Source organism: Cyrtonyx montezumae, unplaced genomic scaffold (assembly GCF_038088225.1).
Source record: "Cyrtonyx montezumae isolate F1298 unplaced genomic scaffold, pur_monq_1.0 scaffold_9, whole genome shotgun sequence".
Lineage (NCBI taxonomy): Eukaryota > Metazoa > Chordata > Aves > Galliformes > Odontophoridae > Cyrtonyx > Cyrtonyx montezumae.
In genome coordinates this window covers 12,325,374-12,352,053 of record NW_027072100.1, presented here as the reverse complement: position 1 = coordinate 12,352,053, position 26,680 = coordinate 12,325,374, and the positions used below count along the sequence as shown (strand labels likewise).

The 26,680-nt window shown below is 43.5% G+C and overlaps 2 protein-coding genes across 2 annotated transcripts; one reads left to right on the top strand and one right to left on the bottom strand.

Annotated features, from left to right (window-relative positions):
- Window positions 1–14,938: 14,938 nt before the first annotated feature.
- Window positions 14,939–17,610, top strand: FAM210B (family with sequence similarity 210 member B). The gene is made up of 3 exons (XM_065754456.1): window positions 14,939–15,094; window positions 16,207–16,376; window positions 17,176–17,610. The coding sequence occupies exons 1-3, from the start codon at window positions 14,939–14,941 to the stop codon at window positions 17,384–17,386; spliced, it is 537 nt and encodes a 178-aa protein (XP_065610528.1). The 3' UTR covers window positions 17,387–17,610.
- Window positions 17,611–20,423: 2,813 nt separating this feature from the next.
- AURKA (aurora kinase A) lies at window positions 20,424–26,668 on the bottom strand. Its single transcript, XM_065754449.1, has 9 exons — window positions 26,147–26,668; window positions 25,568–25,626; window positions 24,501–24,783; window positions 23,835–23,913; window positions 22,965–23,156; window positions 22,557–22,695; window positions 22,070–22,218; window positions 21,321–21,495; window positions 20,424–20,764 (listed from the first exon to the last, which is right to left on the bottom strand). The coding sequence occupies exons 2-9, from the start codon at window positions 25,619–25,621 to the stop codon at window positions 20,606–20,608; spliced, it is 1,230 nt and encodes a 409-aa protein (XP_065610521.1). The 5' UTR covers window positions 25,622–25,626; window positions 26,147–26,668; the 3' UTR covers window positions 20,424–20,605.
- Between the last annotated feature and the right edge of the window lie 12 nt (window positions 26,669–26,680).

Here is a 26,680-nt window from a genome sequence, read left to right as displayed (position 1 = left end):
AACAGAAATGAAAATCCTAATCACTAAAAGCCCTCTCCTGATAAGTTGTGGTCAGGGCTCCTGTACTTTGCTACCAATGGCCCCTCCATCCCACTGTCAAAAGGTCTTGTTGCCCTTCAACAACAAACTTCTGAAAACTCATTCAGAAACAAATGAAACTCTGCAGCTGATTGCCAAATGCCATCAGAGAAATGTCTGTGAGGAGTAGATGGGAGCAAAGACATTTTTAACACATCAGGATTTCTTATACTCACCAGCAATTTCTTTCTGCTCAGCTTTCATCGTGTTGGTAGATATCTGCTGTACTTTTCCATGCTTTCTTCATGAAGCAAAGATCTGTGCGTTGGTTGCTCTCCAGCTGCTCTCATTTATAACATGCTGCCATAATTCCAGGTTTGTGCTTCTAATTCTAATGTTCTTGTTAGAAAAGGTGTTACTTTTTGACAACAGATGATCATCTTCTCTCCGGGACACTCCTGCAAAGCAAAAAAAAAAAGCCCAAACAGATGCTGTGAGGCTCACAGTGTTGTTTCTGAACAGCAGAAGGAGGTCACCCAAGCTCACTCCAATTTTCTCACACTGTGCCTCCCTGCTAACAGGCTCATCTCAGAGATGCTGTCACATAAGGTATGCCACGACGCACTTGAAAAGCTTTGTTTTGTAACTTTCTTTCTCCAGGTAACTAGAAGAAAGACAAAGGAGGTAACTGCCAATTCTGTAAATGAAAGCAGCCTTCCAACGCTCTCTCCCAAACTGTATGACATTTCATTAACAAGGAGGAGCAGGAGGACTCTGTGATGACTGCTACCAAGCAGCAATATCTGAGAGCAGCACAGAATGGGGAGTCCAGCGGCACCACCAAGTGGATGTGCAGGATGTCACCTTCAGGACATCAGTGATGTAAAAGAGAAAGGCCTGTGTAATAAGTGGTGAATATGTCATGCTGAATGTATTGCAAGAGATCAGCTTAAAACCAGCGCGATTTGATTACTCCATTTTCCAAAAGAGTTTCAAACAGTTCACGTCACTGTGGTGAAAGCAAGACTCTTTATGGCACCTTGAAGCCAAGCACCACTTCAGTAACTATGAAAAACTACAGATGGGGAAATATTTGCAGCCATTCCAATCTGTTGCACAAACTTTCAGCTCCACTTGCACCAACAGAGGCCTTTCCTCAACAGGAAACTTCTGTTCAAGAAGCGTTTAGATGAGGTGCTAAGGGATTTGATTTAGTACTTGGGTAGGGATAGTGATAGGAGGATGGTTGGACTAGATGATCTTGTAGGTCCCTTACAACCTTATGAACCTATGAACCTATGAAACAGCTTCATGGCCCCGTTCCTTTGTGGATCCCCTCCTTCAAGGAGAGCCCAGGAGCAGGAGGAGCCCTTGTCCTCTTTCCCTTCCAGTGACAAGATCTTTCACCACCAAGTGGCACTATCCTAAGCTGTATTTCAAGGCATGGTACTTAAAAAGTTAACCACAAAAACTGAGTTACCTCTTATTTTTCTCCATGTTTTTACTCACTAATCTGCACGCTGCTTCAGTATAGCTTTCTGAGGTCTTTCAGAATCACAAAAGAATTCTAAGGGAAAAAAAAAACAACACCTTTTTTCTATTCTGTAGCATTCAAAGATAAGCAATTTTTCATGTAGGCCTTCCTGATATCTTGTAGGTGAATGGAATCGTTCCAGACAATAACGTTTTTTGTTTCCTGTGCAGGTGACGTAAGAGATGTTATGGCAGGCTGCAATCTCAGCCACTTGCAGTAACCATTTAATGCTTTAATTTTTTTCCATTATATGTAATTTGGGACTCCTGGGCAGGGAAGTAAGGAGTGTATGGACAGCCAGCATAGCTAAAAGCTTTGCAATTAGCCGAGTATGTAGTTCAGTGCAATTGACATTAGAATGAGTTTGGATTTATAGTTTTTTAAGGCAGATCTTGAAGCAGCATGTAGCAGTTCTCTTTCACAACAGTTTAAGCCTTACAACTGTCTCCAGATTCCTACTGCAATGGGCAAGCTCTGAAGCAGACCTGTTGCCACCAGCACCATTGCAATAATTGTTGCCCTGATGTTGTCAAGAAAGTGTGGGGAGAAAAATGGGGATTTTGATTTTCTGGCTTTTCTTGAAACTGAAGTCATTCTGAGGCCCTTTCTCACCCTGAAAACCTCATCCCTGCAGATGAAGCTTTACTACAGAAGTGATGCAAAGAAGAGGTGACTTGTTAATGTTCTGATCGATGATTCTGTGCCACACACATACATAAATGTCTTAAAAAATGAGATTAACACATGTCAAGGCAGAATGTATGTGCACAACTTCTGGGCATCCCTGTATGAGGTTCCCTTGAGGTGCCTTGATTCTGAGCACCGTGCAGCACCCATGCTCCTTTGTATGAGCTGCCACTGCACCAGCTTTCTATGGTGTTCGTTACTCTTTTTGCAACCAAACTGATCATTTTGCTGCAGCTAATGCTCTGCTTTCATGCGCTGTCCCCTAGCAGTCACAGCCTTCTCTTTTCAACCTTTTTCCCCACAGAGCATCCTTAATTTAATTACTCTGTACTGTATACAGACTGCAAAGGGATGGGGAGCTAGAAGTAGCGCACAGCTTGCATCCAAGCAGAGAGGAAGCCAGAAACAAAGACTGGATGGAGAGCAGTGCAACCCCCATGCAGTAGGCACAGGTCTTCCTGTGGGAAAAGATTGCCTCCAAGCATGGAGCACCTGGCTGCAACCAGCCACTGCTGATAACCCAGCCAACACCAAAAGGCTCACTGCTTATCTGAAGGGTTTTGTTTCGTTTTGTTTTCATAGAGGGGAAATGCCATCTTTAATCCGTTTATTGGTTTATTGAACCTGTGATTGTTGCTGGCTGCTAGCCCTTAAGACAGCAGTGAATGTCTATCAGAGAAGATAGCTGCTGAACACGTTCCTCCTCCTTTTTTCCTATCAGCTGTGCAAAGGTTAGAGGTGCAGAGAGGAAAGGCAAGTCAGGGCAGCCGTCCCACCTACCTGCACTGTGTTCCTGGTGGGTGCTCTGGGCATTGCAGCTAGAAAGAAACGAGCTTTGGCAAAGCTCAGAGACAATTCACATTTGAGGCATTTTGTTGGTGTTACAAAGCACAGCCATGCAGAGGAGCACCAGCTCAGCACAAAATGGGTAACACGTAAAGCCAGCATCCTTTAAATCCACAGTACTGCCTCGGGTAACTCACCAGCACCACCTCTGTTAAACATGCCCCAGCTACAGCACGGTAGTGGAAGTATGGTACAGGAAGCTCTGTAAGGCCCAAACAGACATCAAGTACATGAGCTGTCCTTTAGCTGTGGCAAGGTCTGCACAGCTTTGGGTTTATCAGCTCAACCGTAGTCCCTACAGCCTGACTAGATGTGCAGCACAAGGAGGTGAGGACAGTCCGAGCAAGTGACAAAAGTGAGTTCTATAGCTCAGCCACGATTGCTGTGATTCCTAACTTGTCGTTTTGATTGCTGAACTTTTATTTTTGTTATGACTTAGTTGGCAAAGCGTTAGTGAGCTTTACAGATGGATCTGGAAATGAAGGGCTGAGTCACCTCCTCAGACAAGATACGCACACTGTGTGTCAGATTGGAGAGCCTCCTGGCTCCCAGCTGCACTCCCCACTCCCTGCCTCCATGTGAAGCCCTGCCTACGTGACAGGCAGAGGACGAGAACCAGCTGGAGTGCCTTGCAGGCTCCCTGCTGCTGTGTGTAACAGGAACCCTGAGAAGTGGAGTTAATTCTGAAAGATCTCATGCAATCTTTCCTATTATTTAGGCAATGCCTGGTTGACATGTCAGGGCCCTCCTTCAGGAGACAGTGAGTTCACCAACAAGCAGAACATCAGCCTCAGGAAATGACACGTATACTGCAAAATACAAATCCTTAGGAAAAAGGGATATCTGACTTGCTGAGGACCTGCCAGAAGATGCAGCCCATCAGAGTGATGGTTAGCACAAGCAAGATCAAGCCTGTCAGTTCAACCGTCTATTGGGCTTCTGGATGCAAAGTGAACTGATTTGCATTGATTTGCATTAACATAGACATCTTTAGTAATTCCCACATTGTCTCGGGAAGCTCAGACCTATGAACTGAAATATTCTGTCCCTTTCCCTTCCTCCTCCCTGCTCCCCATAATTCTGGTGTCATGAGGAACAGCACTGCATCACCACAGCTCAGAGTGGGACAGCGACGTGCATTCATATTTTTCTGGATGAAGTTAGTCAAAATGAAGGGGTTAAAGGTTTAATCACCTCAGCTTAATCAAAATAATAATTCAGCCGCAGTGCATTTCCAACAGAAAAAATAACCAGTATGTGAAGTGGTGTATCATTAGATCTGCTTTCAAATAATACTGATGTTTCTAACAATCCAGCTGACATAAGTGCTTAGTCACTGATTTATGCAAATGTAATGGTTTTATTCTCGTTAATGAATTTTGAGAGGAAATGGCAAAATATGTTAAAATTAATTACATACAAGGAAAAATACGTGGCAGGGACTGCACTTTTACCAGCCTGAATCAGAGCAAGCGCACAGACTGAAGGTAGATCAGCCCACCCTGGCACATCTCAGCCACAGAGCTTTAGGGCTCCTGCCTAATCTATGAAAAATTAACGGGTTTGACCCCCTGCTGGACTGAGTCTGACTGCCTGATCTCAGTTTAAATTCCTCCTGAGCCCTGAATATGATCAGAATTCGACACCAAATGCCTGCTGCTGGTTTTACTGGTTTCAGCGAAGGTGGGATTAGATCTACAGAATGTGAAGTTCAAAAGTGAGCTTGTAAGAAATCCAGCATATTTTTAGGAGCAGGAGAGAGCAGAGGAGAAATGAGTTCATCAGATCTAAGATAAATATACATAAAATAAATTTCACAATCTGATCATCACATGGGGGTTATCAGCAGGGAAATAAAAAATTAAGCCCATGTGCACATCAGATTCTTAATCGATCAATTTTGCCAGGCTCAGCCTAGAATTGCAATGATCTTGTCTGCGTGTGACTAAAGGTTACCACTTCCACAATTCAAATGGAAATATGTATTCATAAGAAATGTACCCATTAGCTTCACAACTGTAAGCACCCTATGAATCCAAAGAAGTCTCTTAGGAATAGGTGATGCTGAGCTCTTAGCTACAAACTGGATAGCTGACAATTTCCAAGAACAGTTACTCAGTTTGCCAGCAAACACTTCTTCCTTCAGCACTTAGGAAGGAGAGGTTGTGCTGTACTTGCACACTAACGTCTGTGTTTGCTGCACTGTACATTTTGGTGCTTTTAATTTTCTGGTAACTTTTCTGGATATAATTTTAGAGAGTCCATTAGCTCTGTAACTATATTATTTAGCACAGCATTGTAAACAGTCTCCAACATGATGTACTATCATTTCATATAGATCATTTTATTCAGTCCAAAAGCATTTCAGTAAAGCTCTAAGAGCACCTGCAATGACAATACACTGTGTTGTCCATCACCATGGTAATGGTTCAGAAAATAGCTCTCATTTGAGGTCAGAAACATCAAATGTTTTGATAGAACCAAGGTGCAGGGCTCATCTTGATACAGCCTAACACTCTCATGAGCTAACTATGGAGCAGCTCTGGTTTTCATGCTCTCCACTCACTCAGCTGTCTTTGGAGAGCTGCTGGCTGCTGCTAATGGTTTCTAGTGCTTCAGGTGTACTTTCCAAAGCAGGATCCTGTCCAAATGCTCCTGCAATTCAGTGCTGCAGACTCCCAGACACACACAGACCTCCCCTAAGTTTTCACTCACATGGTTAATCTTACTGTAGAAAGGTGTGACGAGAAGGTATGTGCTTAATCATAGGGAACTACTTGAGAAGTTTTGTAGTTTTGTTTAAACACAGATACTTCCCAAAGAGGAAAGTACAAAAAGAAAAAAAAAAGAAAAATCTGCTGATGGGGTTGGGGGTCGATGGAAGAAGTCCAGAGATTATTCCTTTCTTCCTTCCCTTTCCTCTTTTAGGATAATTTCACCCCTTGAATCAGAGGAACAGTAATCACTTAAAGCCAGTGAAGCTCCTTTGTGCCTCTCTGTCCATGGCTGCTGTCTCTCTTTATGGGAAGAGTCCCTCTTCAAAACCTCTTGTGATTCTTCTCTGCGTGTCCAGGCGCCGAACCTCAACGTCCTCCAGCTGTTGTTCTGTGCAGACAGCCCCATAATCAAGGACTCAGGGACATACACTTCTCTCTACTCAATCATGCGAGTAATTGCTAAGCTCTTTACAAATGCTGACAACATGCTGAGGTCAGTTTTGTCATCACAGGGTGCAAAAGTGCAGATAGCACAGAAAATGGAAGAAAAGTACCAAAAAAATGGATGTGGGGGAGGCAAAGAGTTATCATTTGACAATTATATCCCACTTGTGTGTTATTTTGTGGCTACTCAAATTAAAAAGTACACACAAAAAAAGGTCAATATGTGAAGGAAGACAAATCCTCTGCCTATGTTTGTTTGGTATGGAATAGCCAATGAAGAGCTAGGTCAAGATGTCATCAGAATTATAGATGAAGAGAAAAATGAACTGCAAGTGAGATAAAGGAGAACTCTTCAGTAATATTTAACTTCAGATTGAAATTGATTCAGATCCAGAATACGTATAACATAGATTTAGAGTTAATGAAAAAAAACACTTCTTGTTACAGTTATCCCTGATTCTCCCAAAAGCATACCATGTTTCTCACCAATGTATTTTTAAATAAATACAAAAATAGCAAAGATTATGAAATTTACCTTCAGCATATGTAAAGCTAGGAAATAGAGGCTGTTTTGCAAGCACTTTGCAAGTGAGCCAAACAAAACATTACCTTGAGAGCACACAGGAATTTTACACTATTGCTTATGAAAGAAAGAAAAGAATTCTCAATCCTCTTGAAATCATTTGCAAAGCTGCTAATCAGCACACAAACCCAGTCACCAGGTTCTAAACCTCTGGGCACAGAGAAGTGCAACCTTTAAGTCCTCCCGTATTAAGAAAGATATGGGGATGGTAGCGTTACCATTTCTGTAATATTTATTAAATTTACAACTACCTTTGAATTCTAGAAGAGAAAAATATTCGACTTTGTTCTGTGGTCTTCAACAAATTCTCAAGAAGCCAAAGAGTTTCTCTGAAGGATATTCTTGTGCCCTACTGACATACAAGAAAAACAACAAGCAGGTGCCTGGCAGCCTACAGCAGGCAACAGCGAGTTGGACAAGGTCATTTTCTCAATTATCATCAGTTTTCCTAACAACAAAGGATTCTTCCTTCATTTGGAACATTTCTAACTACAAAAAAAAAAAAACAAACAAGTGTACAATACACGTCTTTATTTGTGAGCACATACGGTTGCTGCTTCAGAAATGCAATTCAGATGCTGATAACAAGCTCAACATAATATAGGTTCCAGAGGAAATGATTTCAATTTTTACCTTCAGTCTCATTTAGAAGATTTCTTGTAGTAATTTTAAAATATTTTCTTTAGCTCTGATGGCGTATACAACAGCACCTATTAATCTAGATGGAAATCATTTTTCTAGCTAGCATTTTACATCATTTAAAAGAAGTTACTGCCAAGCACCAATGTGCAGCTTAGAATTTTAATTTGATTCGTATTGTCTGCTGAAGTACATTCTGAGAATGGATTATCTCTTCATTCCTCTGTATAAAAATCTGCAGTGTCCCAAGATTTTTTAAGCATTTCTCACAGCACATTCCGTTTGCCACAAGGTCAGGCTCTAACTGCCCTGTTTGGCAACCCATGCTGAGCCAAACATTGGCATATGCTTCTAGCAGCACGTTTTTGCATTTGCTCCACAGTAACGGGGTTAAGTTCTGAAGGAGTCAATTTCCACTCGGCCAGTTCCACCATTGCATATGGTGGTGGTCAGCGTGGAGCAGTTTGAAGCAGCACGCAGGAGATGTGGGGTCTGTGGGGGCCAGGCACAGCCAAAGCTGCAGCTCTGCAGAGGCCATCCTGCAAGTGATCCTCTACTGCCTGCCAGGAAAATCCTTTTCCAAGGGAAACCTTGGAAAACAAGGTAAGAGAATGGGATACCATAAAGACAGTATCTTTCCAATCTCACATGTGTAAAGTTTCTTGTAGGTGGCTCAGAAAATGTATCAGATAAGTTATTGATCTGGAGACCGCCTGCTCTGAAAAAATGATGTCCTGCAATGATGTGTGAGAAAATGTACTTATGTATCACAGCTGGAGAACAGTGTCACTAATACTAAAAGACAGCTGACCCAGTTCTTAACGAACATTCCTAGTTGCTATTAGTTTCATCATCTTGAGCCTGGATGATGGTAGTTCAGCACTGAGCATCAGTGACCTGATTCAAAATGATACTGACAAGGTGTTTTAAGATCTCGCTGAACTTACCATTCATATTCTCCATTAGCCACCCTTCTCTGTCAGCAAACAAGATTATGGCTCTTGAAGCAGCTCTGCCCACTGTTTCCAGCCACTTTCCCTGCCTTGCCACTCCTGGTTCACAAACTGTAAAAGCAGAGCTGCTGGGGAGCACTGCACAGGCTGGTTTCATTCCTCGTGTTTTATGTGCCAGTGTTGCAGGGTGTTTGTGAGTGCTGAGTGCCCCAAATTGCTACTCCAACGATATGCCAGCTGCAAAAGACCAAAGGTTTATCTTTTAGTTTCCTCCTAAATTCCTGACTTGATTCTAATAACAAAAAGAAGGAAATAATCAGAGTTTCACATTTCAATACCTTGCCTTAGAATACCTCCACCTGAGACAAGATCAGAAATTCATGACCATCCAGGCAAAGAGATCTCACCGCAGTGAATACACAAGTGTTTTTTCCCATGAGGTTGTCTGATTCAGGGACACTTTCTATTCCTATGCTCCCAGAAGGACTGTGCAGCAGACAGCACCTCCTGCTCTGCTGCCCACAGGAGCAGCTCCGTGACAAGGGGTGGAGAAGATCACTCTTGGCACAGCAAATGGCACAACAGCCACTCCAGGCTCATACATATGCTCGTGTTGCTAAAAAGAGGAGCTCAGAAATGTCAATCATCCCAGAGGTAATCGCTGAGAAGCACAGAGGATGGAAGTGTTTCTGTTCTCTCTGATCTAAGCTTGAAAACGAAGTGCTAATATTGAATATAGCTGTGAAAGGCTGCAGTGTTCATCAATACAGCTCATCCGCACGCAGAGTGAGTAGAGAGCAGAATTGCAGATGTTCACATAACTTCCACCTGTGCTGCTTTCCTGCCACAAGCACTTGTGAGTACTTCATCCCCAACAGAAGCAGAAATAAACATCCCTTTGCACCATTTTGTCAGCGTGTGAAATGCTGCACACTAGCTTTTAGCATCTATTATTCTGGTAGGAAAAGCTCCAAAAATGTGTTTATTTTTCTCCCATTCTTCAAATAGCTTTTAATGCCATTCCCCTGAAATAATAGTGTTTTTTCCTCAGCAGAGCTCATTAGTCCAGCTCAACAAAGAACAGTTACTTGACTTCAGGTTATCTTGGAGCTCAAGCAGGTTGATCAGTAAAATGTGCCATAGGCCTTCTCAGTAAAAAGCAACCAGCTGACTGTGTCCAGTACATTCACAGAACGAATGGCAGCCAGCCTTTCTGTAAGGAGAGCTGGGGAGTGATGTGTGAGAACTGCCTGGAGACTCAGTTACATTTCCCTAACAGAGCTCCTAAATGGCCCACATCTATCCCACCTTCAGTGCAGGTGAGTTAGCTGCATGACTGCCACTGCAGTAACCACTTTGTGACAGCTAGTTTTCAGACATGGTTTAGACTGAATGATGAGTCATGAAGGCAATGCACAAGGCTGTTCCCAAAACAAGCCCAGCTGTGAAGAGCCAGCAGTGCCATCCATTGACTAAACTTTATAAAGCATTTTCTGGGCAGGGGAAAATATCTATCAGTGAACAGGCAACACACCTATATGTGCAATTGCACATAGTTCGACAAAGGAAGTCTTTCCATGGTGGATTCTGGTTCCAAACAAGTTCTTACAATGCCTGCTCTCAAGTAACAGCTGCCAGATATGTTTAACGACTTCACTCATCCTGGCAGAATGTCTGTGTTCACATTTGTTGGCTCATGATAGATGGGTGTTTGTTCCAGCTAATGAGTGTCACAAGAAGAACATGACAAGTCACAGGGCAATCACATGCCTGGAGCCCAAGAACAGGCTCTTTTCTTTTCTCCTTCTGAAATCACATAATGAGCAACACCACAGTTCATGGCCAGACCAGGTAGAGCAACATGGCACTGGCAATACAGTGAGTGGAAGGCACAAGAACGGGCTCCTCCTTCTGTAGGATCTCAGGGCTGAAAGCTCCACACAGCATCGCTTTCATACAGTGGTCCCACTTTACAAAACAGCACTTTAAAACATGACATCCATTACACAGATCTTTTCTAAGTGACAGGTTAGAGGCTTTAAAAGAATATTCCCTGTTTTGGGAATTGTTAGGCATCATGAGGATGTCAATAACTGTGGTTTGTAACATTTAATGCTCTCTAGCTCTGAATATGAGCTACTCGCACCTATTCAGTGCTTTTGTCAATGTGAGCAATATTTTTATTTAAAGTTTGGTCATTAAAAGTAGTTATATTTTTGGGTATATATCAAATTCTGGCTAGAGGTGCACTCCTTGCACATGTTCTACTTCTGGCCCAAGAAGCCCTATTGCCCTCGTGTCATGCTGCTCCCCCGTGCTGGCTCTGGAGAGCTGGCAAGACTCACTGTCCATCTTGCCCCCTTTAATAATGCTTCTGAGGAGGTGTACTCTTCCTTCCTTATGGTCAGCCACATCAGAACCTCTTCAGCAGAACAAGGATTTATATTCAGAAGTAAAAAGATAAACTCACTTGCACGTATCAGAGTACAGGCTGGTTGTGTCACTGCTTTGAAAGGCTGTGTCCCAGAGCAGCAATATATAACCAGCTGAGAGACGTGAGGGGAATTGCCAATAACCTCACACAAACAGGGACAAATGGCTGCGCTGGGTCATTCATGTCAGCCTTTTCTGAGTACACTGCAGATTGAATATTGCATTGCACTGATTTCTTTGGCCAGAATCTCATTATGGCATTATGAAGCGAGAGGTAGGAAAGAGGGTATCTGGCCTTGGCTGTTACTTGTTTCATCCAAATAAGCTGATGATTTGCTTTACAGCAATACTGGTAAGGAGCAAAGGGCAGGAAATCTGCACTTGAGTACCTGAATCATGGGCTGCAATAACAGAATGTTATCAACTTTTTATGCAGCTTTTAAGCTTGAAGTGGAATAGGACAACTGCTCTTTGTATTTGTGGAAACAATTTGATACTGCTGAACATTTAGAGAAACAAAGACAAAACACATCTCTTGCCTGATCTCTCCTAAGCTAAACTATGTACATTTGTGAGTCAAATCCAAAGGTAAATCTAACGGAGTCTGTGCAAATCTGAGTGTCTGTGGGAATCAGCAGAGGTGTAAAACAGCTTGAGGAGGAACTAGACAGCAAAGCAGTTTAGACATTCAGCTTCCAAATTTGGTCCCACAGTTTTTGTCTTCACAAGATATGATTCATCTCATTATAGCAGCAGCAAACATACAAAACATCACTAAATAGAAACATCTTGCATTCCTCTCTGTGTTATATTCATAAATGAATACACTGCACTTTTCTTGGGCTAGTTGACTTCATCTGCTTTAAAAGCACCAAATCTACCCCAGGTTTCATACAGCTACATGTAGTTTCATACAGCTGATGAAACAATAAAAGCTTGACTGATATTATTTAAATTTGTGCTATCGACTACCCATATTACCTCATTTTCATAATTTAAGCAACCTCAGAACATGATGTGAAAATGCCAATGTATTAAAGATCTGAGCCTCTTAAAACTCTACTTCACATGCCATGCCCTTCATTTACCTTAATATAACAACATTTGCTTTAGCCTCTTTTCTGAATGAGATTCATGCTCAGTTCCCAACTGGTCTCATTATATTTATGACCCATGGCATTACTGCATTTATAATAACACTAAATTATAAGCTTCCATCACGCATTAGCAACCATCTTCCACTCATGCAGGAACCAATTCCTACTTGCCCATTAGAAGGCATTATATTTTGGAACTACCACATTCAAAATCCCTGAATTATAAATAGATGAAAAGATTCAAAAAACATTATAATAAATTTGCTTTCAAACCATACATAGAACTTAGGAGACTCCTCAGATTTCTTCATCGCCATTTGACTGATCCATCATTTAAGGTTACTCAACTACTCATCACATTTACCCTTACAAATGAGCCAAACTTCTGAACTGTGGGGCTCGTGGCACTGCTCCACAATTTTCCATGGCACTTTTAACCTTATACTGCTGGAAAACCACAGACTGAACAGTGGATTTTCAATTGCCAATTCAAGTCTATTTCTACGTGACAGATCCCTAAGCTGTCTTGATTTGGGGTTCACATCTTGACGCTCTGTGTCCTTGTTTCAGGATTGCTGCATGTTCTTGTACGTATCACAGAGGGACCTGCACATCCAGGATGGTGCAAAGTGCATGTCTGTGCCGAAGTGTAATCATGAGCTGCCACTGAAACTTCAATTTGTTCTTTTTCTTCACATCTCAGTGCTTGTAAAATCCATATATATCAAAATATCTTAAGCCAGAGTGTTTGTTTGTGTTTCAAGGAACATGTATGGTTTGATGTTTCTGGTATTGTTGCTTCTAAGGAAAATCTCCCACTGAGATGTTGGAGACAGCAGACAGCCAGACAGTGCACATAAAGCTGCCAACTCGTCTGCTTTTATGCCTCATTAACTGGCCTACTGCTCTTTCCTCCACTTGCCCAGGATTCCTAGACACCTAGCTACTCTGCACAGTTTCTAGATCTCTCTCAAAAGGAACTGAAAGTTACTAAGCCCAGTGGTAGTCCATACTTCTGGAAATTGAGTAGCATCTCCTATACTGAGTGAGATTTCTCAGGATTTATTACAATTTAGGGGGGGAAAAAAGTCAAATCCGTGGTGTGCTGTGATGACAGCACTGCTGTGCTGATGTCATCTGTCTGTTGGCATCATGGTGAGAGTGTACAAATAAATAGCCACAGAAAACACAATAGCAAACTGCTTTGGAACAGTAACAGAAGAACATACTAAATACACAAAACTGTGCTTGGGGAAACTATTCCCCTGCAAAGCATCCAGAGATCTATGAAGAAAGAACTAAGGAAAGCACAGATCCCCAGAACTGGCAGTGCTCTTTGTTATGCCCGGAGCAGACTCGATTTTAATGCATGCAAAGCTCTCTCTCTTCCTGAAAGGCACTCCTCGAAACCCATCTGCTCTGTGGTGCATCCCACTTAACAAAGCCTCCCACCATGCTGTTCCAGCACTGTACCGCACAGTGCTGTCCTCTGCAGTTCCAGCTCGTGCTCCTGAGCTGCACGCTCTTCCGAAGGGAAAACCTCCTCTTTATCTTGCACAGTTCTCCCATTGTACTGCTCTGTGTGCTTACACCACTGCAACAGCAACCGCCCGGAGAGGAAGGGCTCATAACCAGGAATAGAGTCGTACTTTCTGGCGGGGCTCAGCATGCAGACACGCTGTCTGTGCACACTGATGTGCTCACACAGCACTTGCTGTCCCCTGGCAGTGTGCAGTGGCCGCCATTTCATAATGCTGCACAAACATGCAGCACCACAGGATGCACTGAAACTGGGGAAGGACCTTTCCCATTAACCGAGGTCCTTCTGGTTAAAGTAGAGGACAGCGGGGTCACCTGCCGGGGACATTACCCCACCAGCAACAGTTCTCCCTGGGGGATTATACTTTGATGGTATTTTTAATTCTTACTTTTCCTATCAGAGATATGATGCAGAAGCAAAGCTGTCCATGAGACCTGCTCAGCGTTTGCTGGAAGGCCCAGGAGCTCTCAGAGATGCTGCAAAGCCTTTGGGGCTGGAAGAGCTCAACAACTGCACTCTGTCCTGCACGATAAGACTTGGCAAACGGCTGGGACTCACCAGCATCAAGTCAGTGATTAATTACATGGCCTGCAATGTGAGCCCAGACACCAGAACTGCAGAAGCAAGGCTTTAACCACATCCGTGCCTGGATGCACACGCAGACCTTGGGAGGAGCAGCAGAAATTAGCTCAGTGTACAGGACTGGTTGCTGGTTCCAGCTGGGACAGAGGCGATTTTCTTCATAGTGTCTGGTACGATGCTTTGTTTTGGCTTTAGCAGAAAAACAGCACTGATAACACACCCGTGCTTTAGCTGCTGCTGAGCAGTGCTGCACAAAGCCAAGGACATTCAGTGCTTCAGATTCTGGTACTGTCCTGGTAGTGAGGGAGCTGGGGGGGGAGGGGGGAGGGGACACAGAACCGAGACAGCTGACCTCATCTGGCCAAAGGGATACTCCAAACCACACAGCATGGGTCAGTAGGTGCTAGGAGCGACTACTTTGTGCATCCCTTGATATAGAAAGGCGCTGCTCCAAAAGTAATGCCTCCTATTTTTTTGATGCTGGCTCACGATGTCCAAGGCGGATGCCGGTGGTGTGGCAGTAGGATTTGAACCTTTCTGCCAGTATCCCGTTACATTTTGTTACCGTGCGACTGATGGCAGCAGATGGGCAGGTTGTCAGACTGCTGTCTGACGTGGGTGTGCATACGAAGCGGAAGCGTGGAATTGAATTCCTCCATGAGGAAGAAAACGGTACCCGCTGATACTCATCAGCTCTCGCAGAATACTTGCCACCACCGCAGCGCCCGCCAGGGGGCGCCCTCCCCCTCTCAGCGGCCGCGCGCTATAGCCGGGCTCCTGTCCCTTTAAGGAGGAGGAGGGCTCCCGTTGTGGGGGGGTGCTCGGTGTGTTAGGTTTGCGCGCCCGCCCGCCCGGCAGCGCCGCGATGTTCCGATTGCTGCGCCTGGGGCCGCGGCTGTGGCCCGCGCTGCCCCGCAGCCCTCCGCCCGCCGCCGCCGGCCGCCCTCAGGGCCGCCCCCTTCTCGGGCCGCCGCCGCTGTGCTGCGTAGCACCGCGTGCCGCCGCCGGCAGCCCCGCTCAGGTATGGGTTGGGGGGGGGGGGGTTGGCTCCGCTGATGCTCGTAGTGATGCGGTGGTTAGGTTTCGTTGGGTGTGAGGTAAAACCAGCGTTGGTTCTCTTTCGTACGATGGAGAGTGAGGATGGCTCCAGAAACTGCGCTGTGTCAGGGCTGGAAAGAATTAGATTAATTACCTGTGAATGCTTTCTTTTGCTTAATGAGCTTGCTTTAATGTAAATATATTTGAAAGCTGTTTACTCGCTTGCTTTCCAGTATTAAAACTGGTTTAAGCAGTGAAGCTGGGTTCTGTTGTGTGTTTTTTTTCCCTAGTGGACATTCTTTCAGTTTCTCTTCAAACCTTGCTTTGGTTCGTGAGCCAAGGCCCAATAATAAAAGTCCTAACGTCATTCTGTATGTTAGACTAAATAAGAGCGTGCTCCATAGTTGCCTAAATACGTGTTCGTGGATCCATGTGATTTTTCTCAAAATGAGATGATGTGAATTACAACTGGGGGGAGGCAAGCGGTCACTTTGCTTTGGGTGAGGGGAGCGTGTGATTAAAATGACTGATTGAAGCAGGCTCATCTCACTGTGAGCACTGCATGAGGTGTGTGCTGTGCTTTGTACCCCGCTCACAATCCTGCCAAGGGCAAGGATGAGCTGAAAGCAGCAGATACAGACAGAAATCTCTTCGGCACCTCAGTCTCCTCTCTCCAAAACTATGTGGGTGAGCTTTGGCACTCCTTTGGATCAGATGGAATGCTGGGACCATAACAACTCCTTTTTTTTTTTATGATGATGAAACTTGTATTGTGTAAGAACGTGTACCAAGATCAGTGCATCTGTTGAATGTGAATACTTGGAAAATGGGAACTTGTATCAACTCAGCTATGAGCATCAGCAGTCCCAATGTAAAAAAGCAGAACAGTGTTGCTCTGTGCAGCCTGGCCTAGGGAGCTGCTTTGGCAGGGGGGTTGGACTCGGTGATCTCTGGAGGTCCCTTCCAACCCCTACAGTTCTGTGATTCCCAGCCAGCACTGTGCATGAGCCAACTGTTTATTATGGCAAATCAATTGAACTGATTGGAATATTATATGGTACTTAATGCTAATTAATACTTTTGTGTCCTTCTTAGGGTGCAGGATCCCCTGAAAAGGCAGCCAGGGATCTCAGTGGTGAAAACAAGAAACTCAACAAATCTCAGCAGCTGAAACAAGTTTTCAAGGAGTATGGTGCTGTGGGCATTTCGTTCCACGTTGGAATCTCATTAGTATCTCTAGGAATCTTCTACGTGGCTGTGTCAAGGTCTGTAGTCTGTGATGGTTTAGACAAGAAAATATCTGACCATTGTGCTTCCTTCTAGAAAGAGACTTGCTCTAAGCCTGTCTGATTTATACACAGGAATCCTCTGCACTGTGTGTGTAAATGGATCCATAAGTTGATCTAATCTCCAGTCAGGCTTGAGTGAAGGTAGATGTGGTGGGCTGCTGGAAACAGCACAAACTGCACCAAAGTGACTGACCAAACTAGATGAAGGAATTTGCTTTTCCACAGAGGTATCTTTTGTTCTCAAACAGTGGTGTGGCATGTAGAGATAGAGCTGTATGAAACTGCTGGAGCTTAGAGATAAAGCATTTAAACTGCAGAAGGCAACAGCCTCTAAAACAGGGGATTAGACTACCCAGTATTTTCTATTTTAACGTTACAGAAGAGAAGACACATAGGTTATTGTGTATATGATTTCAGGGAGAAGTGTGGCAGCTTTAGATGTGTTTTTGTGAGGAGAAAGAGAGAGGAGAAACTGATGATCTCCTCCAGGAAGGTATGGCAGAGGGCTGAGCATTGTACAGTTATGTAACTGATCAACTCAGAAGATATTTGACTTCATAGGGATCTTGGCAATAAAAATGCATCTGAAAATATTCTAAGTGCTGTTGTTACAGAAGTAACTTGGACTGTTGGTCCTGGAAGAATTCATTTATTAGTTAGAGCATCTTAAGCAGCACTTCCAGAGTGGGAAGTTATACCGTGTTAAATTCCCTGTGTAAAGAGCACTTTGAATTTATATCCCTAAACTAAGAAGTCTTGTTTTCTTTTTCCCCAGCGGTGTGGATCTGACTCCAGTTCTCTTCAAACTTGGTTTTAGTGAATCCTCAGTGCAGTCTAAAATGGCTGCTGGTACGAGCACGTTTGTGTTGGCATATGCCATCCACAAGCTGTTTGCTCCGGTGCGGATCAGCATCACTGTCATTTCTGTGCCCTTTGTTGTCCGATACTGCCGGAAGATTGCTTTCTTCAAACCTCCGAAGCCATGATCACTTGGCATTGTTTATTGTGCTTCTTTTTAAATGCTTGATATTCACGTCGCTCTTCAGATACTCCTTTGGATCAGTGCTCATGCTCTCCTTCTCTTGCATTGCCCTTGCTTGTTCTTTCAGGTAAATGTGACAGTGAAACGTGCTGTCCTCATCTTTCCCTTTAGAAAAGGCTCTTAAAATGGTGCCTGGTTTCCACTGTGAGTGGTAATATAAATGCGTGAGTGTGCAGTCTCACAAAGTCCAGATACAGTTCTGGCTCCTTATTTTCTAGATTTTTGGTTCATTAATGTTTTTCACTCCAAAATGCAGTTGCAGTTTGTTACTGTGCAGTTGGGAAATAGAGTAATATTCCTTTCTTAGTGGTAGAATACTGTTTCTTCCACAGACTGTCAATAGTTCTGATGGTAAGTAGGTATATTGGGATCTAAGGTGTGTGTTTCTTGTGCTGCAGAAGGCATATTTTAGGATCCCACCCTTGCAGGCCAGTGCACATGCCAAACTAACTTCACTGAGAGTGTCCATATGCTTAATTATTGCACAGTGATAATTGCTTCCTCTGGAAGAGGTGATGCACCTCTCTGAAATTATGGCTCCTTTGTGATGCTTCCATAACTCAGTACTTTGTTTGAAACTATGCATTTCTGACCTTTTTATGGTCTTTTTTCTTTTATTTTTAAATGCTATAGACTCATACTGAGCCTGGTGAAATCATTGTAACCAGAATTACCTCCTATCTGAATGTATTCCAAAGATAAAAGTGAGAGGCAAAGTATCTGTGGTGTTGAGATCTAGCTATTGTACTGGGGACATTGTACTCTGGCTCTGCCACAGATCTGTTTGTACAGGAATCTGTGCTAAAATGGCAAATCTACCCTGACCATCAAAGTATTTTTATTTTTTTTTACCAGGTTGAGAACATATACTGCTCAGGTGAGGGAAGGAGGAGCAAGGCACATCTTTGTCACGAGCAAGTTATTAACATTGCTCAGACATAAATTGCATCCTTAGTTAATCAGTGTGAGCACTGTTTGTTTCTCACATGGAAGCTTATTGCTGAGTATTCATTGGTAAAAGCAGCAGTGCCTACACAGTAAATGAAGGGATACTGCACAGCAGTGATGTGCAGCCACCAGCTCTGTACTTCTCAGTGATCTGCTACAGCCTGGGGCTGCTTGGAGAGCTTGTATGCTGACTGCCCCTTGAAATGTGGAGTTTTACTGTAGCTTTCTTTGCTTCATTTTCCAAGAAACACCTTTTCTACATTTTCTAGCTGTTCAGGTCATTGTTCTGTTATCCAACAATTCCATAATAAATAATGACAGCCCTGTCTTATTTGATCAGTGATTTCTACCAGGTATGTCTTGTCCTAAAGTTGATAGGAGTTAAACTTCTTTCCTCTTCTTCAAGTGCTTCTATAAAACACCTCAGTTAAAGCAGATGTACCTGGAAGTTTCTGACAGGTACAAGCACTGTGGGTTTTGTTGTGCTAAAAGAAAAACCCTTCATTTCAATCATGACCTGTAAGATAAAGATGGTTGTATAAACTATTGGCAATTTTAGATGAACTTTTGCTAAATGTTTTACAGCAATCTGAGAATATATTTTGAAACCTAGAATCCTTGCTTGTAAAGGATCCTTTTTTAATAGTTTGTAAAATAGTAAGAGACCTTACCTGCCTCCTGATAATGAAAAAATAAATTGCTTTCTCAGAGCATTTCCTTGAAGCATTTTACTGGAAAATACTTGGTTTGCATGTTTTGTTTCTCTAAGTGTCTTGTCTAATTGGAGGAATGAGAAAGCACTTCGTGTGTTTTTACAAAAAATTACAACCACATTTTCAATGAGTTAATTTCTTTTAAGTATCCTTTTCAAAAAGGCAGAACACCTTGTGATAAAGACAGTGCTACTGGAACAGAGCATCTTCATACTTTGCTGCTGATGTGCATGGGTGTAGCTGTGGAACCTGGGTTCATACCTATTACTTCTGCTTCTGATGTTTTGTGAACAGAGGAAAAAAATTGAGAGCCCAGGGTATAAACAGCAGAGAATTGGAAATACAAATTGGTAAGCATGCTTTGGGGTTTTTTTTGTTCCTTTATATATATGTATATATATATATATGTATATATATATATATGTATATATATATATATGTATATATATATATGTATATATATATATATATATATACACATATGTATATATATATATATACATATACATATGTATATATATATATATGTATATGTATATATATATATATATATATATATATATATATATATATATATATATATCTCCTACTTGATGCCTTTCCAGACCTTTCTCTCTGAAGTGCTTTCAAACCTCATTCATAACTGCTACACTTTAAAGGAAGAAGCAGATTTCGTTTCTAGTTGGCTGTGAAAACCTTGTGAGGTATTTAGTAACACTTTTGGTACTTACCTTCTATAACCTACCTGAAAAATAATAACTACATGTACTTCTGGAACACCAGCATTTCGAGCAAGAACTTACTTGATATCAATTTACTTTTGGACAGAGCTAGTGAACTTACTCTGTGACCATGGATGAGGAGTCAAGATATACTCCACTAGTCTGATAGTAATGACAGGTGGTTAGAGGCAGCCAGCACATGTGATATTGTGTGCCATAAGGAACCTTACCATGCTTTAGAATATATAAGCAATCTTTATTTAGAAACTTGAGTACTCACATTTAAGACAAAAACTAGAGACAAAATGCACATCATTTTTAGGACACAAATGCATTCACCTCCATTTCAAGATTACACCACAGGTACGATACCTTTAGCAGCCCAGTGAGTTCACAGGCAGGTATCTCTGGGATATTGCACTGTTCAGTAAGTCAGAACCACCACTGTTGCTTGTTGTTGGAACTGTGAGCTGTAATTATGACAGACCATATCGTGAAGGCCTTGAACAGACCTTGAATACTTACATCGATAGACCTGGCCCACATGTAGTTATTTTTCAAGTACAAGTATTCCACAATATCCAGCTAGAGTTCAGACAGATTTACACTGCAATTGAAGATCAGTTCAAGATGATAACCAACCCAAAGTCTTGTTCTTAACTGCCACTGCATTCCAAGACCTGTTCTTCTCGTTGTATTACAGTAGTCACAGTACAAGTCTCCTCGTTAGTCCAATGAGATTACCCTTGTTAAGACTGTATTCTGGATGGGGCAGCACCATCACTTCCTATTGTTGGGCAGCTTTGTAGAATTTGCTGTAATCCAGGGATGAACAAGTACATCCTTCAGGGGCATCCGTTGGAAGGGGTTATGTTTCAGAAGCTTTGAAATTAAATCCCTTGCACCTTCTGTGACAAATAACGGATACTTGAATTCCACCTAAGAGAAGGAAACAAGACAAAAGATGATGCAGTATTCTTTGGCATTAATCATAACTGGAGAGCAGCAGGGTTCTGCCCTCCAAGGTACAGAGAGGGAAGAAAACTATCTTGTGACTATGAAGTGATTTCATCACAATCCTGAATAAAACAGGTTCTCACCGCTTGTCAGAGTTCAGCTGGTGTGCTATTGTGTGTGCTCTCAACACAAAACCAGTTTGCTGTAACCTCTCAAGGTTACAGGACTAGAAATATATCTTGTAAGCTTTTCTAATACCTTGATTTTTAGATATGCCAGAAACATGAAAGCAGTGAACGAGATAGTGAAGAATAGCTGCTACATGAAGTGACACCAATGCAGGTAATAGCAGGACAGAGCCAAGCAGCCAGGAAAGCCATCTTATTCTTGATTGTAATTCTACTGGAGTGACTTGAGGACAGCTTTAGGAATCTAGTTTTCTGTACATCTCATTATGTCTTTCCTTCCCTCAAGAGCAATATCAAATGTCAAGAAGAACTGAAACCAAAATTCACCTAGTTGAAGTTATGGCACATACCCTGGAAATAGCTCTGTAGGTTTCTTGATATGTTTCTGCTTCAAAAGGTGGCTTCCCTACAAGGAATTCGTAACACAGAACCCCCAAGCTCCAAATATCCACCTTTTCATCATGTGTTCTTCCCTCAATCATTTCAGGAGGCAAGTAGTCAAGTGTCCCACAGAGAGTTGATCTCCTGAAGAAAATCATAGAGTACAATGTGTCATTTACCCATATAGCAGTTAAGGTCTGTTTTAACTGCTAGTATTAGCACAGATAAGAGAGCTTGAATCAGGGTATCTCAGAGTCATCTGCCCCAGATAAATTCAGCATCACAGCATCACTGGAATTCCTTCAGTCTTATTTTCTAGTTTAGCTTCAAAGTATTCTAGTCACTGCAGGCAGTCTTGCCCTTCCTTTCCCCTCCCCTCCCCCCCCCTTCCACTGGCTCACAAGGCAGTTAAGACTTTGTCAAGTACAATTCAGACTAATTAAGGAAAGGTTCTAAGTGTAGTGCTAGTGTGAGCTATTTCAACAGGTTCCAAGTCAGCAAGTTTTGAAATAAACAAATGGAAAAGTTGGATAATGCCCCTCCTGTGCTACACAGTCAACTATTAATAGCTTGACATCAGTGGTCATTTTCTTCAACATTCCCATCCCCCTCCAGTGCAAGTTCACATTTACCTCATTCCATAACTAAGTTTGACAAGAAAGCTAAAATTTTCATCACAGAAAAATTTCACTTTATAAGGTATATCCTGCATTCTTACCTAGAGGATGGAGCATGCACAGACCATCCAAAGTCTGCAATTTTTAGCTCTCCATTTGAGCCAAGCAGCAGGTTTTCTGGCTTGATGTCCCGGTGAATCACATTCTTAGAATGACAGTATGATAGGGCATCTGCTAGCTCTGTAATGTACTGCAGTTAGAAACAAAGAGCTGTCAAGTACAAAGACACTGATACTCAAGCTTTACTAGCTACAGTATACTACTTCCTGGACATAATCAGTGATTTGGAGTAGAAAAATTGTCCCTTACACTCTCAAGCAACACACAAATCACAGTGCTGACCATTAACACTGCAGTAGCTTATCCTCCTAATGCATTCCTAAGTAGTTTACAAATGCAAAAGCAAAGCAGCATTTAATGAGCCAGTTTCATGCAATTGGACTTTATTTTTTCCTGAAGAGCCTCAGCTTTAGACTTCAGGTATGCTACACAGGAGCAAGCAACATTCAAGCAGTTAGAACAACTTACAGTTGCAGTTCTCTGTTCATCAAACTTGGTGAGCTTCTGAAGTTCCTTGAAGACTTCTCCTCGAGGTGCATACTCTAGAATAAGGTAAACTCTTGTAACATCATGGAAGTAGCCATATAGTCTGAGAATGTTGGGATGCCTGCAAGAAGATTGAAATGCCCTCCTTGAACAAGGTATTTGTACAACTTATATTTAATTACACATACAGGGCCTGCAATTCAGCATTAACTGCCATGTCAGTGTCTGTGAGAGCTTCAGACTAAAAGCTGGAGTAGAACTGTATGCAGAATGGCAAGAACCCAAAGCAGTTTCAAGTTGTCATGTATTACAAAATTGCTATTCTTCAAGCAAGTTTACTTTGTTTTTTAATTGAGCACAAACTAAACAAAGGGCAACTGTTCACTTTACCTTAGATGAGACTGTATTTCAACTTCCCTTCGTAGTTGATGTTCTACACCAGCATCCTCAAGCTGTGCTTTAAACAGCACTTTCAGTGCAAGAATAAATTTACTCTGCTTCTCACGTGCCAAGTATACATTTCCAAATTTTCCTTTCCCCAGAGGACGACCAATTTCAAAGTCATCAAGAGACCACTGTCTTCTGCAAAAGGAGGCAGTAAGTTACAAAGCTAACACTTGAGTGTATGAGCAGTGTTTCAGTTACACGCATACTTAGTGATCAAAGCTAGATTTTAGTCTTTAATGGAACACCACCAAGAGGACAAAACGTGCACTGAGTCTTTCCTAAACGAAGCTTTGAAAGCTTCTCCTGCTTCCTAAAGCACATGCATAGAGGTGCTAACAACACCATACTACAGCAAAACCAAAAGCATGTAACAAACTGAGCACATTTCCATATGCTTAATACACAGGTATATTCTAGATCGTCAGAACTGTTTCAAAGCAGCTGTACTACAAGTCTCACTTCATCCAAAGCCAGACTCAAGCCTCCTGCATGCATGAGGAACACGTTTTTTCCAAGTGAACATCATGTAATTAGAGCTGTAGTTATCAGGATTCTCTCACAGGAAAAGCTGCTCCTTATTGAGCCAAAAGCTGTTCTTAGATTACAGTAATTTATTGTTCCTGATGATTATTAAAGCAAAGTAATTCTTCCCAGAGTTTCATTATTAAATATTGTCTCTATGAAGGGAGAAGGCCACTGCTCTTAGCACTAAAGAGGCTCAAGTAGCCAGCAGCTGAGCTGCAAGTTGTAGCATTAAATGCTATACACTGAAAGAATAACTAACTCAGCTAGAAGTTTAAGCACACAACTTACTTTTTAGTCTCTTCCTTTTTCTTTTTAGTAGGCTCTTCATTTTTCTGTTTAGAGGTGCTGTCAGCTTCAGAACTGCTTGCTGTATATGGACAAATAGAACAACTTTATAAAACAGACCCACAAATGCAACACATTTACACAAGGAACAAGTCTGGGTAGTATCTACAGCAATTTACAGTTTGCTCTCCATGATATTTAAAACAACCTAGCATAGCTTACCATTGGCAAAGCAGCACAGCAGTTAGAGCTACTTTATCAAAGCGTAACTTCAAGTGCTTCTTTGAAAATAATGAAAACATTAAACATCTCCCCCCCATTCCTCATTCCTGCTCATACACCATTCTTGTGTATCAGAGACTACCATGAACACCAGAAAAAAATGTGATGCAGGAATGCCAATTCCATTAATTCAAAGCTGACTAACAAGCATCTATAAATTTCCAAGACCGCAGAAACACAAAGATTGGCTCAAAACCCCTAATCCTGGCAACAAGGACAGTACAGTAACACCTAAGATGAAGCATTCTGCTTTTCTGTTTCTGGGTGCAACCCTCTATTCCTCTACAGAACTGTCCAGCACGTCATTAGCATGAACTCATATTCTCTGTACCGCAGTCCTGAAGCATCCCAAGTGTCACAAACATATAAAATTAGCTTCAGAATTACCAGGTACAGGAGCTTGTTGAGGTTTTTCACTGCTCTTGCTTGGAACACGAGGCCCAGCAGTTGGCTGAACAGGAAACTTTGGCCGGGGCTGCTGTGCTGGCTGACTGTTAGACAGTTTTTGGTTTGACAGTGCAGATTTCTGTGATTGCACAGGAACTCGCTGGGCAAAATTTGAAGGACATAGAACACGTTGTGGTTGAACTCCACTGTTCAGTGGGCGGCTCTGGGCAGAATTCTGAGACACAGGGACACGTTTTGGGCCATCCACAACAGGATTTGCTACCTTCAAGGAAAAAACTGTGCATTAGCAATAGGACAACATACTATCACCTTTATGTCCCCATACAATAGTCAGGTATAAGTTATGGAAAAAAGATAGGAAAAAAACCACAGTAAATTAAAAGATCTTAAAATAACTCTGATCTTATATTTTATTAATTAAGTTGACCTGTAGAAAACTGCTGCCTTGTTAACAGCATGCTTATCAAAACTAGTCAGAGGTCCAACAAGGTCAGTATCATTGGAAAGTATTCAGACAGATCTTTTCCTATAGGAATTGTGCTTACATGCTCTGCTTTGAGTCACTGCTCCCTTGAATGCTAAGCATTTTCAGATGCTTCACACCACAACAGGGCTTCATCTGAACAATGCAAGTTTAGTAAGGTCCAGTTATCCATTTTTAGTCCTTTTCTTTAAGTTAAGGAAGGTAGTTTAAGCTCGTTGTAACATTATGACAGCATTTTCTTTGGAAATCACAGCCAGTTGCCTGTATGTATTTGCTGTCGAGTTAAAGGATTATGGATTAAAGTTACACTGTTAGAAGCCTTCCCAATTAAGAAGTTGGGCACTAAGAGCAAAAATAAAAAGTTATGTCCAGGACACTGTCCTCTGCACCAGAAAGACTGAAAGATGACGCTGACAACTGCTCACTGCACACAGAAAACACCGCTCCGAGTTTCTCTCTCCATCTCATTCTTAGCAAACTCAGTCGTGGCCATCACGCGCTGAGATCCGTAGATCCCGTACAGCCAAGAGAGACACCGCTCCGAACGCAGGAAGCCTCTTACCTTAGCAGCACGAGGAGGGTTCCCAGGACAATTTTCTTTCGTCTTTTTGTCCATAGCGCCTGAGAAAGGCAAGATACGGTTTCGCCTACGGAGCGGACGAAAACAAAAGGGGGCGAGCTGCGCAGGCAACGCGGCTCCTCGGATCGACCCCCCCCAACCCCACGCAGGGCCTGCCACCCACCCGCCCGCCCGCCGCCCCGCTCCGTAACGGCCGCGCTGTACCCACACCCCGTGCCGCCCTCGTGCCGCGCAGGGCCCTCCGCGCCACAGCAGCGCCCCGCGAGCGCGGATCCCCTCTCACCTCCGCCTCCGGCCGCTCCGACTGTTTGAATTCAAACCGCCCTCCCTTAAATAGCCTTTAAACCACCTCCCCCTCGCCATTGGCCCCTCTCCCGTCGTCCGCGCTCGCCGATTGGCTGCTTCTCCGCCGACCCGCACGCCGATTGGCTCTGCTAACGCTCCGCTCGCCGCGGGGCCGAGCCTCGTCGCCGTGAGCTTGCGGAGCGCATGCGCAACGGCGGCCTGCTGCGTACCCGCGTCGGCCCGACCCGCCCGCCCCGAGGGCGGTGTTTGCGCTACATGCGTATTTTACGTACCGTCTCTCCGCCGCTGGCTTCTTCCGTACTCCAACTGCGTGGATCGAGCCCCGCTTACACACTTTTCTCCGCAAGTCTCTGCCCGGCCGGGTCTTTGGTTACGCAAATCGCGTACGTCCAGACCACCCACCTGTGGCAACGCTACAAGTCCCGTTCCTCCCTCGCGGCCTCGCAGCGTGCCGCCGGCGGAGGGGGAAGGGCTCCAGGTTAGTCCCGCATCCCGCCGGCCTCCGACTTCGTTCCTCTCGGCTTCCCCGCACACGCACCCGCCGCCCGGGGCCGAGGGAGAGGCGGTGCCGCCACCTCGCGTGAAGCCGAACGGGGGCTCGGGGCCATCGGCAGGGCCGAGCCGGGCCGGGCCTGTGCGTCGCGCGGCCGCGCTCCACGTGCCCTCGGCTCTCGAGGACAAGCGCGAAGGGGACGCCGGGCCGGACTCCGCCGTCGCGTAGCAGCGCTGCCGCCCGCGGCGCCCCGGGACAGCGCGGAGCGGTCGGTGCCGCTCTGTGAAGCGTTAAGG

What these genes read in the sequence shown, in the direction of transcription:
- FAM210B (XM_065754456.1), top strand. Translation starts at nt 14,939, where the DNA reads ATGTTCCGATTGCTGCGCCTGGGGCCGCGGCTGTGGCCCGCGCTGCCC. An exon ending in CCGCCGGCAGCCCCGCTCAG is followed by an intron (nt 15,095 to 16,206) that starts GTATGGGTTGGG and finishes TGTCCTTCTTAG; the next exon opens with GGTGCAGGATCCCCTGAAAA. An exon ending in TTCTACGTGGCTGTGTCAAG is followed by an intron (nt 16,377 to 17,175) that starts GTCTGTAGTCTG and finishes CTTTTTCCCCAG; the next exon opens with CGGTGTGGATCTGACTCCAG.
- AURKA (XM_065754449.1), bottom strand. Translation starts at nt 25,621, where the DNA reads ATGGACAAAAAGACGAAAGAAAATTGTCCTGGGAACCCTCCTCGTGCT. An exon ending in AAAAAGGAAGAGACTAAAAA is followed by an intron (nt 23,157 to 23,834) that starts GTAAGTTGTGTG and finishes CTCCTTTTGCAG; the next exon opens with AAGACAGTGGTCTCTTGATG. An exon ending in CCTACAGAGCTATTTCCAGG is followed by an intron (nt 20,765 to 21,320) that starts GTATGTGCCATA and finishes TCCTTCTCTTAG; the next exon opens with GTGGAATTCAAGTATCCGTT.